This window comes from Eptatretus burgeri, chromosome 7, assembly GCF_056783735.1.
Source record: "Eptatretus burgeri isolate ZD-2024b chromosome 7, Ebu_testis_v1, whole genome shotgun sequence".
NCBI lineage: Eukaryota > Metazoa > Chordata > Myxini > Myxiniformes > Myxinidae > Eptatretus > Eptatretus burgeri.
The window spans coordinates 109,076,711-109,098,071 of NC_140967.1; the positions used below are offsets into that span (position 1 = coordinate 109,076,711).

The following is a 21,361-nucleotide window of genomic DNA, read 5'->3' on the forward strand; positions in this document are numbered from 1 at the left end:
ATCTCCCCCCTTGAAGAAATGAACATTTACTAGACAACTTATCACCACTGAATTACTACTTATTACATCGAGATCCTGGTAAACTCGAACAGCATGGCATACCTAATTAAACATCCTAATTACCCTTTGAATGCATACCCCCCCCCTCAAACGTAACACTGCCCCCTCCTCTGGTACCGCAGCTCCTGCAAGGTATATCACAGGCGCTACCGTACCAGCCTTAACACTTACTGACTCACACCTAATTAACCTAACGAAATAAAGTAGGAGGGGCAATGGGCAGCGAGTCGCAGCTAACTTTCCTATCCTGCTTAATGTACTACCCCCTTATGGCCTTATCCTCGCCTAAACAATCATTCGTTTTTTTTTTTTTTGTTTGTTTTTTTTTATTTTATCACATTAGAGCACTGAGCGAAGTTGCACTCCATCCTCCGGATCATCGCTCTTGCCCAGCACTCTCCCAGTGATCTGGGGAGGGGAAACAAAAGGTTCCACAAAAACACAACACTTATACTTTACATTCCTACTCTAAGCCTTAACGACACTATTCACAGGATATTTACACTTGACCGCCTCCCCCAGTGGATGCTAATAGACCCAGCGTTACCTGGGGAGCCAATTTTCAAATTTGCTTGCCCCAAAATTATGCGGACATCATGCCCTCGCTGCACCTGTCAAGTTGTGCGGGATCGGGTGGGACTCACACATCTTCACAACACTCACACCATGGTCATCATCACATTTCTAGGTCATGGTCCTCATTTTAATCATGCAGGCTGAATCCCGTCATGGCCGTGGGGTGGGTTACCACAAGATGATGGGGGCATCTCAGGTGCAACCATGCCCACAGGTAAGCTTTAGTCCAACCCGGACGTTTCTCCGCCCCGCTCCCTTTGATTCCCTCCCACCTGGTAGCCATCAGCTCTAATCCCGTACAACACTCTGGAAGGGGTCTCACTGGCTCATCTGGCCTTCCTGGGTCGCCAAGGTCCTACCCGCCTTGGTCGCCCTACCAGACCCTCTCCCAGTTGCCTCCAGACACTGTCACCATTAGCCACCAGGTGGTGAATCTCCTTGAAGGGGGTCGCAATTCCCGCTCACCATGAGCTTCAGCAATCCCTGTGGACAAGCACATCATCCCCACCCACAAAACCCACATGACTCCCCCACCCCATCAGCCTTACATGTGACACCTGCATTTCTAACACTTCACCGACCATGACCTTCCCTGTTACCACACCATGCCCAAAAAAAACAATGTGTGCACCATACATTTCACTTCTTCACTTAAAACAACTCACACAGCATTTCTCACCCGATCCACGCACCAGCCATTGGACAGCCACTCGTGCCCGCTTTGTTTCCAATTACCCACTGTCCCGATTGTCACTCTAAAACCCAGCAGAACTTACAAACCCATGCCAATTTTCCCACAATTCATTTTTTTTTTCCACCAAAGGAGGGCACTTCGCCACAATCTCAGCAGCTGAGCATGGCCGTATATGCTCAGCCCAATCTAGTCTCCCTGACCCCCGACAATGATCTCCGGACCAGACCTATGAAAAGGCATCTCGGATAGACCTGGCGGTTCAGCAGGAGGATTCACCCTCTCCGAGTCTAAAAGTCTATTGGAGGGTCCCTCCATCGCCGGGTACCGGCAATATCGTTGCATGTGTCCTCTTCGCCCGCACCGGAAACAACTCCCCATAAAAGGCCCCCGTGGGTATCGGTGAAATGTCTCTTCCGGTTCCGGACCCCCTCGGCCATAATTTAATTGCTATATTGGCTGGGCTGGACCCCGCCGCTTTGGCGCACTAACTACTGGATTACCCTTCATCAAACTTGACAGTTTCTGGCAAATTTCCTGAAACATTTGGGTAATGCCAATTTCTCCCAGCCCCCCTCCCTGATCCTGGATCTCCGCTTGTCGGATCGTCACCGATGGCCTCTCTGGAACACGACCCGGCCGACTCCACGAGGCCAGCCTGGCCGCGCACTCGGCCGCTCGGTGAACGGTGGGTGGATCCTGTAACTCCACTAGCGCTCGGACCTCAGGGTCAGGAAGAGCAGCTAAAAATTTCTCTAGTGCCAGTCTGTCCCACGCCTCCACTGTAAGGTCTCGATACGCGATCCTGACTGATTGGTAAATGTCCTGTGCCAGCTCCTGCACTGTCTCACCCGGCTTTAATCTGCGGTGCTGGAGCTGGGCCCGCACCAGATCACAGTTTGCCGCGAACCCAAACCGACGGCTCAACGCCTCGCAAATGTGGGAGCTGGTTAACATCCCCTCCGCGATCACGTTTAACACGTCTGCGGCTGGTCCCCGTAACATTGCCACCAAATTCCCTGTACGTTCCCGCTCATTCCACCCGTTTAGTCGGGAAATGCACTCAAATTGCGTCAGAAAAGCTTCAACGCTCCCTGACCCGTCAAAATGTACCAGGGGGATCACTTTTACGGTGGCCCGCTTCTCAGTTTCTCCCTTGTCCGAATCCAGCCCAGGGATCAAACACCCTTGTGGCTACGTATCCAATTTCGGAGCCCACTGTGGCCAAAGATGTTTTGTGGTGAGGGTCTCATGGGTCAATTTTGCCTCCTGTTCCAAACGTTGAATGGACCGATTCACCTCTTCCCGCAGGATCTTCTGGGCCCGCACAACCTCCTCCAAGGCTCCGTCGCGAGTTTGTAGCTGCTCCTCAACCAACCCGGACACTCTACTTACAAAAAGACGGCTCTACCAGGCCTTTATCCAAGACTTCATCTTGGCTCATAATTTTATCTTGTTCGTCCAAACGAGCCTCCAATCCTTTTACCTCCTCCGCCAAATTCATCCCTTGCTTCCTCAGCTCTCCCCACTCTTCAACTTGCAGCTGCATACGAGCATCCACACAGGTACGATGACGTTCCAGGCTTTCATCCACTTCATCAACCCGAATGTTCGTTGCATCAATATTATCTACCAATTTTTTCCGTATATTTTCCCCCTCCAATGTAATTTCTACCTTTGTTTCCTCCAATCTATCCTCGAATTTACTTTGTATATCTCCCAATTTCACATCCACACACTCCTGCATCTCAGTTTTCATTTTCTCCATCTTTTCCCCCAATTCATCCCTCATTAAATCAATCCGTGCACCCAACTGTACCCCCATTACCCCCAATTGATCTGTCATTTCTGCCCTCTGTGTCACGAATTGATTTGCTATTTGTACCGTCATGTCCCCTATTAAATGTTCCAACATTGTCTGGATCGACATCGCGCCGGTTTCCGGTGCTGCCGGCCCCGTTACGGGCGATGAAACACGGTCCACGCTCGGAATGGGGGAGGTTCCAACCCTACCCCCGTCTCTCCCTTCTTCCCCCGACTCGCTGCCAGACACGTGGCCTTCCTCCTCAAACATCTGCACATCCGCCATGGTGCAGAAGTCCCGTTTGCCGCCAATTAATTCAAATTTGAAAAATCCCGCCAAAATTTTCCCGCGCTCGCGCGCTTCTCTGCAGTAATTTTATATTCCAATTCGTGGCGAGATTTTAATCCTGGTATATAATTTAGAGGGGTTCGAACATCCAACACCCTGACACCAATGTGACGTCCACGGGACTTGAACAGTCCCGCCAACGTAGAATGAGCCGAAACGATGGAGGCGATTTATTTGTTTATAACCCAAACATGGCGGTTCTAATCGCTCTACCGCAAACGGGATGAGGAAGGTGGCACGAGTCACTTTTCACTGAGTTGATGATGTTTATTCTCTTTTTTACCACTGACCAGAAATAACAAGACTCGGCAAGAAGAGGGATCCGGGGCGATTCGACGGGATGGTGTGGGATCGGGCGTGGGGAAAAACACAGACAATTCCAATGAATATACAGATCTCAAACCCTTTAAGGAGCCAAGCAGACACACACACACACACACACACACACACACACACACACACACACACACACACACACACACACACACACACACACACACACACACACACACACACACACACACACACACACACACACACACACACACACACACACACACACACACACACACACACACACACACACACACACAAAACGTAGCTATCTCTGGTGGTCAGGCTGGACCGTGGTGCGGACGCAACTGTCCCTGGATCGGCGCCGGACGAGCCGGCCTTGCTCTCGCCGGGGGGGCAGGAGAAACCGCGGTGCTGTCGACCTCCTGGTCTTGGCCCAAGTCCGCCCACAGCCGCCAGGGAACCAGCTCCCGCGCCAAGCCGCGAGCAGGAGAGGGAGGCAGGTCCGCCCGCCGTTCGACCCCGTACTCCGAGTCAGCAGAACCCCAGAGCCAACCAAGGCGAGGCACGAGGCTCAGCAAGGCTCCCAGACACGATCAAGAGCACGATCGACTCAGCACAGCAACCAGGACGCTCTCTGCCGCCACAGGGAACCACACCAAAAAAAAACCACACCAAAAAAAAACCACGATCTTCTGGTTGTAATCTTCTTCTTCTTCCTTTTCGACCCCGAACAGAACCTTTTTATCCTTCTGCCCTCGTCACCTCCAATCGAGCCGTTTATTGGCCCACTGCCGTCGCCTTCTGCCAATCGTGATCACGGGGCGGAGCCATCCGCTGAACTGTCCTGTGACGTCACGGCCAGTCCTCAGAGAATACCAAAAGGGGTTTACGCAGACACACTTACCCTATCCCGTGTCCCTATCTAATTACGTGACAATTATCATCTCTCCCCTTGAAGAAATGAACATTTACTAGACAACTTATCACCACTCAATTACTACTTATTACATCGAGATCCTGGTAAACTCGAACAGTATGGCATACCTAATTAAACATCCTAATTACCCTTTGAATGCATACCCCCCCCTCAAACGTAACAATATATATGAGGTTCCGCGAGGAGGAGTGATGTAAGGGACACATCGGCCATTTTAAAGTTAATGCCATATCGCACTATTTTAACCCTTACCCTATCATCTGAGCCTATGATCATCATATCATTAAAAAATGTCGCATATATATATATATATATATATATATATATATATATATATATATATATATATATATATATACACACAAATAAGGATAAACATAAACATGTACACATATAGCGCGACTGTGTCGCTGATGCAGTGCCCCTCTACCAGTACACACACTGGAACTGGTACTCATTTCGCCGACCTCGGAAGGATGACAGGCTGAGTCGACCCCTTGGTGTATTAATTCAGCGGCCGCCCGGGCTTGAACTCAGGACCGTAGGATCCCAAGCTGCCACCCAAACCACTGAGCCAACACCAGGCTTGTGTCAAGACTGACGACGAACTTCTCGACCTTAGTGGGAGGGAAGTCCACGTGCTGGCTTGCAAATAGCTGTCTTTTAAGGCGAAAAGGGTAGGTAGAGGATCATATGCATTGAAGACTCTGTTCTTTTCAGGAAAGTCAGCACCAAGGCCCCGCGAGGAGGAGTGATGTAAGCGATATTTTTTAATGATATGATGATGATAGGTTCGGATGATAGGGTAAGGGTTAAAATAGTGCGATATGGCATTAACTCTAAAATGGCCGATGTGTCCCTTACATCACTCCTCACGGCGCTTCATATATATATATGTATGTGTGTCTGTGTCGGAGTGGCGACCCGTCGAGGATTGTATCCACGAGCCAAGGAGACTGCTGAGGCAGCACCAATGCTCTGAACAGAGTATGGTCCCAATGGATGGATATGTGTGTGTATGTGTATATATATATATATATATATATATATATATATATATATATATATATATATATATATATATATATATATATATATATATATATATATATATATATATATATATATATATATATATATATATATATATATATATATATATATATATATATATATATATATATATATATATATATATATATATATATATATATATATATATATATATATATATATATATATATATATATATATATATATATATATATATATATATATATATATATATATATATTATATATACACATACACACACATATATATATATATATATATATATATATATATATATATATATATATATATATATATATATATATATATATATATATACATACATATATATATATGAGGCACCGTGAGGAGTGATGTAAGGGACACATCGGCCATTTTGGAGTTAACGCCATATAGCACTATTTTAACCCTTACCCTATCATCTGAGCCTATCATCATCATATCATTAAAAAATGTCGCTTACATCACTCCTCCTCACAGGGCCTCATATATAGTTGTGGCTCAGCCCGTGGGACAGCGGAGTGGATCAACAATACGGGCTACGTTTCTTGTGGTCTCGGCTCGGCCTGCAGGACAATGGAGTGAATCAGCGGTTTGGACTACATTTAGTCCTTGTACCTGTGGACTCAGCTGGGTTTTCCTTTGTGGGTCGGCCCTGCACAGCGGGGCACTGGCAGACCGAAAGTGTGGGGTTTGGTATTTTTTTTTAATGTGTAGCTAGGGCATGGGGGGGTCAAGGATGTCCGAGCGTGGGAGTCAAGGAGCATATTTGCATGAGCGTGATGAAGGTCAAACTGGGTCACTCTTGAACTGTGATATTTGTGAAAGAATTGAGTGATTTATTACGTGAAAAACATTTGCTTGTTGAAAGCAGAAAAAGCACAACTTTAATGTATTGAGGAGAGTGGGGAGAGCAGGCCATAATGAAGGGGAGGGGGTGGAGGAGGAAAAGAAGAGGGAAGGAGTTAGTGGAGTGGGGGGGAGGAAGAGAAGAGGGGGTGGGTGGGGTGGGGGTAGAGATGAGTACCTCGAGGGTAGGGGTGAGGAGTCAAGGGTGGAGGGAGAGCCAAGGGGTGGGCAGGTGGAAAGCGAGTGGAGAGAGTGGTGTGCATGCATGCACACACACAAGATTATGATAACAGACCAGGGTAGTGGTCCAGTAGGTTAGCCCGAGCAGCGCTGCTGATTGATGACCAGAGCGCCCAAGACTGGTCAAGATGGTACTAGCTCTGCCAAGTGGGCAGCGGTTCAGAAGCGAGATTTGGCTCGGTAGTTTTAATGTCGGATCAATTGGGGGGGAGGGGGGTGGAAAAGTCAAGATGGTAGCGATGATGCAGAGAAGGAAGTTGGAAGTGTTGTGTGTGCAGGAGACTAAATGGAAAGAAGACAGGGTGAGGAGGTTGGTGGGAGGGTTCAAGCTGTTGCACATGGGTGGGGATGGAAGGAGTAAAGAGGTGGAATAATAGCATCGGAAGAGATCAGCAAGCAGGTGTTCAGAGTGGAAAGATGTGAGGGACGAATAGTTATGGCATGGGTGGTGACACAGAGGCAAATAGTGTGTTTTGTCAGTATATGGGCCACAAATGGGAAGGACTGGGGAGGAGAAACAGGAATTCAGGGATGCACTTTCGAGGATGATGAAAATGGTTGAGCTGGATGTGATGCTCTGCATTGCAGGGGCTTTAACGCGCCGAGTTTGGTGAAGAGGAATGTGCTGGTAAATTTGGTTGAGTGAGGAATAGAGACATCAGCATCTCAAGAAGATGGGGATGGGCCAGGCATCTGCCTGGGGGATAGCCAGATGGAGGCCCCTGGAGTACCGGTGGAAAGTGGATGCAGCGGCGCGCTGCTCCGGCGCATGCTCCAATACCTGACCTGACCTGAGGAATAGAGAGGGTCAATAGCTGGTGGTGAGGAATGGGATGGCCATAACTGGTGTGGTGAATTAACGTGAATCGAGGGACATGACGCGGGATCACATGTTGTGCGTCTCGCGTATAAGGGGATGTCTCTGCGGCACGAGTGATTGTCCCCGGGGCATTGCTATTGACATCGGCTGTCCACTTGATGCTCGTTAACTGAAGGTGCTCATTGACTGGTGAGAATGGAGATTATATCGAACTCCGTGCTTACGCGGATTTAGTCTGCAATGGTTAACTGCACATGTATACGTTACTGCTTATGTACTCCTAGCTGAACCTGTATTCCCCGGTGTGCCCACAGAAGCGGCTCCAATCAAATGGAATAAAGCCTAAACTCTGAAGGTTCATCTCTCGCTCTCATTTCAATTTATTCCATTTGATTTTCTCGGCTCTCTCAACCAAAGTTGGACAAGATCTACAAACCAGGGAGGTTCGACGCAGACCCAAACACGACTGACGCAGAAATGAAATGGTCACATTGGTTCTGCTCCTTCTCACGCTATCTGACCATCATCGCGGAGGGAGCTGACAAATTTGCCGCTCTCGTGAATCATGTCTCGCCCGGCGTGTACAGGCTCTTCTCGGGGTGCGACACTTCCGAAGAAGCGATCGACGTGCTGCGGGCGCTCTGCGTGAAGCCCAAGAACGAGGTATACATACGACATCTTCTCGACACGCGCAAGCAAGCAGCCGGGGAGACGATCGATCAGTTCCTGCAAGCTCTGAATCAGCTGGGCAAAGACTGCAGCTTCCGGGCGGTAAGCGCCGAGGAACACCGAAAGGGAGCGACCCGGGAGGCATTCATCCAAGGACTCAGATCAGCCCACATACGGCAACGCTTACTAGAGAAAGCGCAACCCACTCTTGACAAGGTAGTCGATCAGGCTCGAGCGATGGATACGGCTCAGCAGCAATCTGAGTCATTTGGGACACCGATGCTGCTCATGAACGCTGCTACGATGGGAACCCAAGGAACCCCACTGGCACAGACACAGCCAGACATGAGGGATGGAGAAACACCCGAGGAGCCGGATACCCAGACCTCGTCAAACTCCTCAGCAACTGCTCCGGTTGGTAAATGCTTCTTTTGTGGGTACAAAAGGCATCCTCGTCAAAAATGTCCCGCCAGAGATGCCACATGCATGAATTGCGACAAGAAAGGGCATTATGCCAGGGTATGTAAATCTACTCTAAGGAGAAATAAACCCACTTCTGCGGCTCTCTACTCGCAAAATAAATTGACTGCAGCCTCCCCGGGGAATCTATCCAAGGCTATCATCAACGTACGAATTAACGGGCATATGGCTGAGGCACTGATTGATACCGGTAGCTCTGAAAGTTTCGTCAACAGCTCGCTAGTGAAGGGCAGGAAATGGGTAATCCACCCGACTGACAATACGGTATGCATGGCCGCCACCTCACTACAATCCCGCGTACGAGGGTACTGCAATGTTGAATTGGACGTAAAAGGGTACACGCATCGGGATGTAAAGGTGCTGGTGCTTCGTGATTTGTGCGCAGACGTAATTCTGGGTCATAATGTCCTCAAGCAGCACACGAGCGTCGAAATACCCTTTGGAGGAAGCAAGCCTCGTCTAATTTTAAATGCGTTGACCACCGCGGAGGTGACGTCCCCCCAGCTGTTCGCTAACTTGTCGCCGGTCTGCAAACCGATAGTGATCAAATCGCGGCGATATACCACTGCTGACATGAATTTCATCACTTCGGAAACCAAGCGATTACTGGAGGAGGGAATTATAGAACCGAGCGATTCGCCATGGCGCGCACAGGTGTTAGTAACCAGCAGTCAGAACCATAAGAAACGGATGGTTGTCGATTATTCCCAAACGGTCAATCGCTTCACCCAACTCGACGCCTAGCCCCTGCCGCGCATAGATGAGATGGTCGAACGCGTGGCCAATTATAAGGTATTCAGTACCATCGACTTGCGAAGCGCCTATCATCAAATTCCCATCCGAGAGGAAGACAAACCGTACACTGCATTCCAGGCAGGGCGGCGCCTCTACCAGTTCAGAAGGATACCATTCGGTGTCACGAATGGAGTAGCTTGCTTCCAACGGGTTATGGACGACATCATCTCAGATGAAAACCTCGAAGACACTTTTGTTTACGTGGATAATGTCACAGTGTGCGGTAGGGATCAGAGGGAACATGATAGGAATCTGGACAGATTCTTGAGCATTGCTGGAAAATATAATCTGACTCTCAACTACGAGAAATGCGTATTCTCGGCAAGGTCAATTGACCTTCTCGGCTACATAAGAGCCGACGGGACAGTTAAGCCTGATCCTGTGTGATTGCGTCTGCTCCGTGGGCTTCCACCACCTCAGGTTTTGCAAACAATGCGCCGGGTGATCGGTATGTTCGCTACTATGCAAGATGGATTTCGCAATACTCCGAGAAAATACATCCCCTAGTGCATTGCAAAAACTTTCCACCAGATGCCGCTGTCGTAAAAGCTTTCCACAATCTCAAGGATGATATCAGTAAGTCCGTGGTTTTATCGATCGACAGCTCGGTGCCCTTCGTGGTGGAGACCGACGCTTCAAATCACGCCATAGCTGCTACACTTAATCAGTCTGGGCGGCCGGCCGCTTTCTTCTCGAGAACTCTCTCTAGAAGCGAGCAGAGACACTCGGCAATAGAGAAGGAGGCGTACGCCATCGTCGAAGCGCTGCGTAAATGGAGACATTATTTACTGGGAAACCACTTCACGCTCGTTACGGACCAACGATCCGTGGCTTTCATGTTTGATGGGAAAAATAACGGGAAAATTAAGAATGAAAAAATTATGAGATGGCGGATAGACCTAGCTTGCTACAGGTACGACATTGTTTACCGGCCCGGGAAAGAAAACCCTGCTGCAGATACCTTCTCCCGGGTCTACAGTTCGGCAACAATCAGTCAGGCTTTGCAAGACCTCCATGTGTCTCTGTGCCACCCAGGGGTAACCAGGATGGCACATTTCGTACGCAGACAAAATCTTCCCTATTCTGTTGAAGATATTAAACAAATGAATGCTTCATGCCCTGTTTGTGCTGAACTAAAACCCAGATTCTATGGCGCGGCTTCTGGCAGACTGATCAAGGCTACTTCCTGCATCGAGAGACTAAACATCGACTTCAAAGGGCCCCTACCGACCGAAACAGACAACAGATACATATTCACCGTTGTTGATGAATATTCAAGGTTCCCTTTCGCGTTTCCGTGCTCGGATATGACCTCGGGCACTGTCGTAAAATGTCTCTCTGACCTCTTCGCTATGTTTGGGAGACCTTCGTACATACATTCAGACAGAGGGCCGTGTTTCATGCCGGCCGGGCTAAAACAATTCCTATTAGAGCACGGCATAGCAACTAGTCGAACGACGGGTTACAACCCACAGGGAAACGGGCAGGTGGAACGGTATAATGGAGTAATTTGGAAAGCCGTAACTCTGGCGCTGAAATCGAGAGGACTGGGCCCTGAGCGATGGGAGGTTACTCTTCCTGACGCTCTGAATTCCATACGCTCTTTGCTCTGCACGTCCACAAATGCCACTCCTCACGAACGTATGTTTACTCACCAACGACGTTATGTTGACGGTCAAACGGTGCCCAACTGGCTGACCCACCCCGGTACAGTGTTCATGAAACGCCCGGTACGACAAAGCAAGTATGAACCCCTGGTGGAGGGGGTCGAACTCATTGACACTAATCCAGAGTATGCTCATGTCAGGCTCCCGGATGGCAGGGAGACCACTGTGTCGGTTCGCCATCTGGCTCCCTCAGGTACTCCTCCCGCCGGTACACCACCTTCTGGCTATTGACATCGGCTGTCCACTTGATGCTCGTTAACTGAAGGTGCTCATTGACTGGTGAGAATGGAGATTATATCGAACTCCGTGCTTACGCGGATTTAGTCTGCAATGGTTAACTGCACATGTATACGTTACTGCTTATGTACTCCTAGCTGAACCTGTATTTCCTGGTGTGCCCACAGAAGCGGCTCCAATCAAATGGAATAAAGCCTAAACTCTGAAGGTTCATCTCTCGCTCTCATTTCAACTGGTTCATTCTTTCAAAAGCGGGACAGCCACAAGATTACCTCTGCAGGAGTGGACACCATGAAACAGAACTGAATTTGGTGTCGAGGGTTTAAGGATTAAGTAAGGCAGTGGCGGGAGAGCATGTTACCATCCAGCACAAGCCTGTGGTGTTTGTGGTTCGGATGGAGAAAAGGAGGGAGGAAAGGAGCAGGGGTTGGAAGATTATTGGGTGGGGGAATTGTAGGGGAAACTTCGTCATTGAGTACAAGGGGAGGTTGAGGGCTAGGTATGAGCAACTTATCAGAGCAGAAGGTTTGGAGGAAGAGTTGAATAAGTAAAGAGAGGCATTTAGGGGAATTGCAGAAGTTTTGTGTGGAAAGACCACAGGAAAGGGTGCACCGTCGAGGGATAGAAACTAGGTATGGTGGATGGAGGAGGTAGCGAAGGCAGCTAGTTGGTGAAAAGGAGGAGGTTTGGAAGAGGATAGCGAAGATCAAGGAGAGGGGAGGCAGCAGGATGTGGGGTTGCTGCACACGTATGGGCAGAAGAAGAAAGGTGCAAGGAGAGTTGTGGATAAGGTGAGGAATTATATGGAAGAGGAGGTGTACAAAATGTAAATATATGGGGGAGGAAGTTGATATATGAATTGGCTCGTGACAGGGATGAGGATGGTAAAGACATGTAGGATAGCGGGGGGGGGGGGGGATGATTAAGGATGATGATGGGAGGCTCATGATTTTGAGGGGGGGGCAGTACTGAAGCTGTGAAATGGATATTTCAAAGATCTGTTGAACCGGAAAGGAAGCAACTTGCAAGCTGGAGCAACTGCGTTATGAAGAGGGGAAAGTGGAGTTGGTGGAGATCACCGAGCAGGAAGTGGAGGCGGCATTGAAGAGGATGAAGAAGAGAAGAGCACCAGGCATTGATGAGGTGTGTAAAGAGATGATAATTGCAGTGGAAGAAGAGGCTGTTGAATGTATGTACGAGAGCGGGTTCAATTCTGGAGGAGTTAAGGCAGGGTAAATTGTGCCGATGTGGAAGGGGAAGAGCGATGTTCAAGATCCGGGGAAGTATAGGGGCATTACACTCCTAAATCATGTCATGAAGGTGCTGGAGAGGATTCTGGACGGGAGGATAAGGAAGAGTGTGGAGATGGAGATCAGAAAAGAGCAGCAGGTGTTTATAGAAGGTATGGGAATGACAGATGGGATGTTCATGCTGAGACGGCTGGTGAAGAAGAGGTTGGAGGTGTAAGGTGAGATGGCATTGGGATTTGTGTACCTTGAGAAGGCCTACAACACTGTCCCGAGAGAGATCGTGATGGCGACACTGAGATGGATGGGAGTGCTGGAAGCAGAAATTAGGTTAGTCGAAGAGATGTACAAGGGAAGGAAGGGAAGAGTTTTGGTTAGTCCTGGGATGTCTGAGGAGTTCAGCATGAACATTGGTTTGAGGCAGGGAAGTGCTCTCAGCCTAATCAAGGTTATCATGGAGATGGAGCTGGTAAGCAGAAAGGTGAGCTTGGGGGGTAGTATGTGAAGGATGCCATATGCAGATGATCTGGCTGTTTTGAAGGAGAGTGGAAGTACTGGGGGAGTGGACGAAGGCATTTGGGAAACCTGGGCTTAAGATGAGTATGGAGAAGACTGGGGTGATGTGGATTGGGCAGCATAGAAAATAAATTAAGACTAGGTTAGAGGGGAAGGTGATCAGACAAGGAAATAGGAGTATCTGGGAGGAACAGTGGCTGGGGATTGTATGTTCTGAGGCAGAGGTGTGGAGGGGGATTCAGGTGGGTGTGATTGCATGGAGGACAGTGGAGGCACTAATGGCAGACAGAAAGATATCAATAAAATTCAAGGGTAAGGTTCTGATGTCATGTGTAATGACATCAGATGTCATCATTCTGATGTCATCTACCTTTACAGTCTGGAAACAGTAGCACTGACAGAGAGACAACAACAGAGGCTGCAGGTTTGCAAGAACAACTGGGTCAGAAGGATTGCGGGAATGAAGATGGTGGCTAGAATGAGGATGGATGAACTGAGGGAAGAAATTGGTGTGCAGATAAGTTTGACAGGGAGATTGATGAAATGCCAGTTGAGATGGGCTGGACACTTAGTGCGGATGCAGGAAAAGAGAATAGCGAAGAGAGCGGATATGTTGATGGAGCAAGGTCGGAGGAAAAAGAGGGAGACCACGGTTGAGATGGGAGGATTGTGTAAGGAGGGATATCAGTAAGGTAGGGGTGGTTGGACAGCGGAGAGAGTTGGCCGAGGACAGCGGGAGGTGGAGGAGCATGGTGGCCAAGGTAGGGCAGTAGCATGGTGTCATCGGACCTCACCCCTTATAAAGGGAAGAGGAGGAGAAGAAGATTGTATTGGGCTCTGTCTGACTGTCTGTCCGTCTGTCCGTCCATCCATCACGTTATCTCCTCCTAAATGGTTGTGCATAAATTTAGCAAACTTGTAGTTATGATCACCACATGGCAAGAAGGTTAGAGAACAGTAGGGTCAAAAGGTCAAATACATACCAACAAATGTAATTACGGGCATATTTTCAACATTTTTTAATGAAACATTGTATATGTAATCAACATTGTGGGACATGAAATATGTAACAATTTTTTGGATTTTACCCCAAGTTCATACCCTAGGGTGTACGGACTTGTGATCACAGGGATCAAAATGGGAAAACAATTAAACTCTAAATTTGATATTCGGTTTTTCCTGGTGGATCGTTTTGCTATCTTTCAACTTTGCTTGAGGTGGGAAGCATGGGGATTTGTGAGGGCATGCCATCAACTTCACTCCAGTTACCTCTGCCACTGAAGGTGAAGGACATTATGTTTTAACCCCTTTCTGTCTGTTTGTTTTTCTGTCTGTGTGAGGGATGTCTCAAAGAGCTGTGGATGGATCCGGAAGAAACTTGATGGAGCAGTTGGGTGTGTGACCACCACAAATTGGTTTGACTTTCGTGAAGACCATAATCCAGATCTGAGAATTATTTAATTTTTAAAGTGATTCTTCACCATTGAGAGATGGGGTCAAAAACAATTATACAGCACGATATTTCAAACTTGTATTGGATCCGATATGTTCTCGTGGATCAGGCATTACGTGGCGGAGGTATGTGCTCCACCGAGTGCCCCTCTAATTTAATATATTGTCATTATATTTCAGGAAAACAAGCTATTCCATGAATTGGTCACATAAGTCACAGCAGAGGTGATGTTAGGATTCATACCAAATGTCATACTAAAGGGTTCACGTTCAATAAAATATTATTTTGGAGAAAATAAATTGCACAAAAAAGCATTGCCAAGGGTGATGCTTGCACCAAGTTACAGTGTAATCACCCATCTACTTCCTTATTTCAGGTGTCTTTATTTGGTCTTGAATTATTAATTAGGTAATTATAAAACGTAACTATTTCTTATAAATACCAATAGATAAAAAGTTGTGAGATGTACAGTATGGGAAGAAACTTATGATGAACATGAAACTTTGCAATGTTCATCAAACTCGAATAGAGACAAAAGTGTCAACTCCTGAGGAGCAAAAATAAAGTTTTTAACACGATTTTGCTGATGAAACTTCAATGGTGAATTTACAAGTGATTGAAGCTTTCTTGGAGAGAAGCATTTACATCAGTAATGTTGAAATATTCTCTCGACCTGTCCTCATCGAACCAGTGAACAAATCACGCAAGCCACACGCATTATACATCACAGTACGTTTATGTAGACACACTCGCCATGCTCAGACGCATCCATCGCCTCGTACACTGAATAACCTCATCCACTTGTACAGCCAATGTTTACCTGGTTTCCATCACACCACTCAAAGTAGTGTACCCTCCTCATATCTCTGGAGCTTGGAAATGCATCTCACTCAGAATGCCAATGCTCCATGACAGGTATTGATTTGACAAGCAATCATACTAAAATAAGCAATTTGGTGCATCTGTCTGTCTGTCTGCCCGCGATGCATTCGGTCGTTACTTATCCAATCTCAACCAAACTTGCCAGGAAGACTAAGGATCAAAGGATGAAGGTTGTCGCGACTTCATTTGCCCCCATCCCCAAGGGATTCTTCTGCCTTGGACAAACGCTGTATTAACATGTATAAATAGCTTATTGTGGCATCTTGTGGGGAACCTTTACCGGAAGTAAAAAATAATAATTATAAACCACAAACACGTATGATTAACTTTTTTAAGTTGCTACTGCTGTTTAACACAAAACTTAAAAAGCAGAAACCCAACGTTCTTGAGGCATTATATGTTTATCGTGTACCCCACAGAATAATGGACCTGAGCCTCGCCGACCGACCCGAGGCGAGACCTACTGTAATCCATATACCCCAGAAAGGGTAATAATATGACCCTTCCTCCCACTCCCGTAGGGAACAAGTGTATTATTTTAACAAATAAAGGAAAATATGAATCAAACATCTCGCAAAAATGAACAATTTTGTGTGAACCAAAATCAATGCATGATGTTTGTGAAACATCACGTAATGGCAGTGGTTGGTGTCATGCCAAATTTTGAGGTACCAGAGCCGTGCAAAAATGTCAGCCGTGATGTCATCAACAGATCTCCCATCACATCAAGTTTTCTCATGATACTAACCACATTATTCCTCAAAATGAGTGATAAATGAAATACACACATTTTACCATGGTAAACAAAAGCTTAACACTCACATCAGCCTCTCTGACCATCGTTTTTCGACAAACGATGTATTTTAAGAAATAAAGAGAAGTTCTTTTTTGTTTTCTTTTTTAGTACGATGTGGTGAGGGCTGGCAGAATGGTCAAGCACACTCACCTCTAAGCTGTCTAGCCTGAGTCCCAGCCCAGCTATAAACTGCAATCCCGCTGTGTCACAGACAGGGCGATTCATCAATGTGTGTGCCGTCCCTCGGATGGACGTTAAACTGGCGTCCTGTCTCCCCGTATTAGTTCTTTAATTTGTGTCTTTCCCATGAGTCGGTGTCTTTCTTGGAGTTGGACGAAAGAACATCAAGCTTTGGGGCCGGATAAACATCTGAGAGTAATGAAGGAGATGGTGGAGCAGATAAGAATGATATTATCCGTGTCATTGATGTGTTGTAGGTCTTCCTTTGCTCATACAATGTGATAAGCCATTCTTCACAAGAACAGCCACATCACAAGATCCACCCAGACTTCAAATGGTTGTCGTAATCCAAAGTTTTCCATGCCCTTTACGTCATCCAGGGTGTAAATACTTTTTTTTAAAACACAAGATAATTCACTGAATCTGGATATAAAATGGTTGGAAATTTGTTTCACTTCTGTATTCGGCAATTTATATGGTGATACGGGTCTGTGTTTCCCACACAGAGCCGTATCACCATATTGTTATAATATCGCTCCATCGACAAAGTTCCCAACCTATTAATTGACACATCCAAACTTTGGGGCAAGCTTTAATCATGATTATTTGGCCAGGAAAGCACACAAAGCACAATAACGCAACTGACCGTGAACGTGTTTTTTTGTTTTTGTTTTAATGTTGCGGAGCTGCTGAGCTCCACCAAGAATGGACTGAAGTGCCGGAGCGACGCTTCGGTGCACTCTGGCATCAGTACAGCCCTGAGTAACAGTATGTGAATAGGCTTGTATGTTTTATCCTTCTACTCAAGTCAAAAATTAATGTTCACAAAAACAGTAATTCCAGTTGTCTTTTGTTTTAAAATTTGGGATTTTTAAGCTGATCAAAATATTTCTCATTCTTCCTCAACATCACTTTATTTGGGGTGATGCTGACTTCCCCATCCAAACATATCGTGCTCAGAATATGTAAAACCTCTGACTTCCACTGTGATGACCAAAGAAAATTTAGGCTCTTTTGATACTTTGACTAAACCTTTAACTGGTGTGAGCACCTCAATGCCATATGCTCTTAAACAAGCAGATTGTTACTGTTTATGAACTTAACTCCATAACTTGCGATGATAACTTTATGTTACCTCCTTGGTGAAGGAAGTTAATAAAAAGAAAGTCTTAATTACTCACCATCTCTCGTGGCCTTTTCCCTGGACTGGAATCATCATTTTCGCTGTCAATGCTATGCCTTTTACGGGTTGGTCCACGCCGAGGACGACAACCATGCACAGAAATTGGAGATTGTGGTTCTCCACCAATTGATCTGGGCCACAGATTTCGTCGGTCAATTCTTGCAGATATTTCACCATCAGCAACGTCCTGTAAAAATGAAGAGTATGTGAATGAACTTTGACATCAAGACAGTGATACAGAGAAGGAAAAAGAGAAAAATGAGGATCATGTACAAGAAAAGCAGGATGATAATGAGGAGATGCCACAAATGAAAGTAAAGATATCAAACCTCTGGGCTGACGCTCCCATCTCCATTCTCCAAAGATAATGATGTCCGATTCAGCTTCGAAGACATAATGGAAACACCATCTTTCTCATGGATTTTCAAATGCCTGAGAATATCATGAATGACCAAAGTACAAAGAAAGACTAAGAGCTATCCAGCAACCGGTGGCTGAGCAGAAGAAAGAAATAATGTGTGATGAAGGAAGAGAGAATATTGATGGAAGGGAATTATGAAGAGCCGGTTAAACGATGTGAGTGGGTAGGCAGGCAGCTACAGAAGTGTAAGAAAGATGGGTGATGAAAAAAAATGGATGAATAGAGGAAAAGGAGTCAGCAATTCATGAGCACAGTTTGCAGTTTGGGAGAGCAAAAGTAATGAGACCTCTGCATGTTGCCGCTGGTGGTGAAGGTTTGTCCACAGACTCTGCACCTGTGGGGCCGTTCCCCCGAGTGCACCAACATGTGGCGATCCAAGGAGCTGGCTGAACTTAGAAACTTTCCACAAATTCCGCAAACATTCCCATCTGCAGGATTACCACTGCCATTGTGCTGGACACAACAGCAAGATTCAGTCAGTGTGTTGGACAGAATTGCATTTTAGGCTCTTCATATTCGTTTTGATTCAAAATTATTTAAGAACCTCTTGGATAAGCAATACTCACTCTTTTCTTACTCCATAAATTATTACTGTACTTTCAAATTTTCAACGTCAGCATAAGCTGACCATTTCCAGCAATTGTCTCACCTGTCGGACATGGGTGGTGAGCTGACGAGGAGTTGAGCAGAGTTGATCACACAGTGGGCAACTATACATTTCAGCATCCTGTGGAAAATGCACCCAGAACATGCCACCCACATTCCAAAAATTCATCATACTTCCCAACAAGTATCTCATCTTCAAGTGCCATCCTCCAAATCTCCAATCCATAACAATTGCACCTGCGACCAAAAACTCACCTGATGTCTATCACAGCTCCCATTCATCGATTCAACCTCTGAACCTGTGAGCGATTCACAGTCTTCGCTACCTTTTTCCTCGTGATCACCAACCTCTGTGATACCAGCGATATCCAAAACATCTGTTACATGCATAACCTTCATCGTGTCTTCATTGAGCCAAAGGCCAACCTCCGGTTCTGTTCCAAAATCGTTACATTCTGTGCGAGAAAATATGATTGGCCAACATTAATATCGGCAGAAAGTGTGAGCCAGCTCATGCAAACATCCGGCCATCAATCCAACAAAGCAAATGCTGTGAATGAACACACTATGGATTGGTTTGTATGTAATGATGACAAAGGAAGTGAAATGTAGCAATCTGAATGCAAGACTACAATCCTCAGCGTCGTATTAATAAGATGAAAACATAGAACTTGCACTTCATAAACTACGGCTGTTTCTCTGACACTCACTTAAGCTTGGTCTCAGCAAAGCCTTTATATCCGGACCTTCGGGGGCCTCACCATGATCAGATGTAGTGGCAACATTGGAGGTTTCAACTTGTTCCTGCAACCCAATGGCTGAGAGAATTGTAGTTCCTTCTTCAGAGGTCTCACCATCTGCTGGGTAATTAAGAGAAAAAGTGGGAAGGATTGTGAAAAAGAGGTACATAAATGAGTATGACATGGACATGGAATGATTTAAATAGAGAAATGGATGTTTGAGCCATAAACATTGATGGCCCTTCCTCGCACTCAGCGTGAAAACGATGGGAAATGTAACTTGTAACTACAGAGGAAGCCATGTAAATGCATTGCTATGCTTTTGTGTATTTCTGTTCTACAATTTTAGATTGCCGAGCTCACTTTAATTCCTATTTTGTGTTCTTCAGATGCAACATTATAATACATCCTGTAAAAGGGTAGTGAGGAACACTAAACGGTTACCGCCTAAACGCAACATACACTCAAAGGACTATGTAAGAGGCAATGCCATAACAGGATAAAAGGCAAATTCACATGTAATAAGCAAACAGAAATGATCCAAAGGACAGAAAAGTGAGACAATGAAAATAAACAGGAAGTAAAGGGTAAGAACAAAGCTACTGCTTCATTATGAAGCAAATTATTCCAAGGAAAGTGTAATCTTATCATGGAAGGTGGATTGAATTGTGCATATATAGTGTTTCAAGATGGAGAAGCAAAACAGAAGGGGACGAGAGGGAGAGAGGGAGAGAGAGAGAGAGAGAGAGAGAGAGAGAGAGAGAGAGAGAGAGAGAGAGAGAGAGAGAGAGAGAGAGAGAGAGAGAGAGAGAGAGAGAGAGAGAGAGAGAGAGAGAGAGAGACAGGGAGAGAGTGACAGAGAGAGAGAGAGAGAGAGAGAGAGAGAGAGAGAGAGAGAGAGAGAGAGAGTGACAGGGAGAGAGTGACAGAGAGAGAGAGAGAGAGAGAGAGAGAGAGAGAGAGAGAGAGAGAGAGAGAGAGAGAGAGAGAGAGAGAGAGACAGACAGACAGACAGACAGAGAGAGACAGAGAGAGAGAGAGAGAGGGAGAGAGAGAGAGAGAGAGAGAGAGAGAGAGAGAGAGAGAGAGAGAGAGAGAGAGAGAGAGAGAGAGAGAGAGAGAGAGAGAGAGAGAGAGAAAGCATGAATGTAAGGGAGAAAAGGAAAGAAGCAGAAAGTCTGATTTCCAGGGAAAGGGAAGGATGAATGTTAGGATCGAGAGGATCAGAAATGTGGGGTCGGCAAATGAATGTGCAGCAGAGAGGAAGAAAAAACTATTACCGGACAGGGCTTACTTGCTGAAGGTAATAAGGGAAAGAAAGCAGAAGGATGCAGTTTATTCCCATCTGACAACATGAAATCCATGTGGATTACCCTCAATCCTACACAAACTTCACTACTCATCAAAGTATGCTAAAAACCTGAACATTTAGGTAGATAGTATAATGAGAAACTGTGCCACATACTGGACAAGAATGATATCCAGGATGGAATTGTAAAGATGGGGGATTCAAATTTTGAGACTTTAACTGGTCCTGCTAAATGCGGTAGCAAGTGAAGGGTCTCAACCCTTTCTCAGTTGCGTGAAGGACAATTATTTGAGAAACACTTCGGCATACCGACAAGAGAAAATGAATAAATTCTTCTTTGTTCGTATGCAGCATTAGGCTGCAGGATAGCATCATTGGTTGAGAGCATGGTTGTGATGCTGATGCAATGCCCTCTGTTTGTTAGGGCAATAATTTGAAATTTGTTCAGGGTGTTGGCAATAGCTTGCCTACTCTTCGCGAAGGA

At 46.2% G+C, this 21,361-nt stretch overlaps 1 protein-coding gene across 12 annotated transcripts in view; it reads right to left on the reverse strand.

The window, feature by feature from the left end:
• LOC147024072 (uncharacterized) overlaps positions 1-21,361 on the reverse strand; it is an 86,854-nt gene that overhangs the window by 30,517 nt on the left and 34,976 nt on the right. For 5 of the 12 annotated variants that reach the window (XM_085890248.1, XM_085890251.1, XM_085890255.1 and 2 more), the window contains 6 exons: positions 19,590-19,685; positions 19,084-19,283; positions 18,872-18,949; positions 18,509-18,675; positions 18,131-18,233; positions 17,800-17,988 (listed from right to left, as the gene is read on the reverse strand). In XM_085890248.1, coding sequence (XP_085746374.1) covers positions 17,800-17,988; positions 18,131-18,233; positions 18,509-18,675; positions 18,872-18,949; positions 19,084-19,283; positions 19,590-19,685 — 833 coding nt within the window. Of the gene's footprint in view, positions 1-17,799; positions 17,989-18,130; positions 18,234-18,508; positions 18,676-18,871; positions 18,950-19,083; positions 19,284-19,538; positions 19,689-21,361 lie in introns of all 12 variants that reach the window. The other 7 variants (XM_085890247.1, XM_085890250.1, XM_085890252.1 and 4 more) reach the window with 3 other exon arrangements.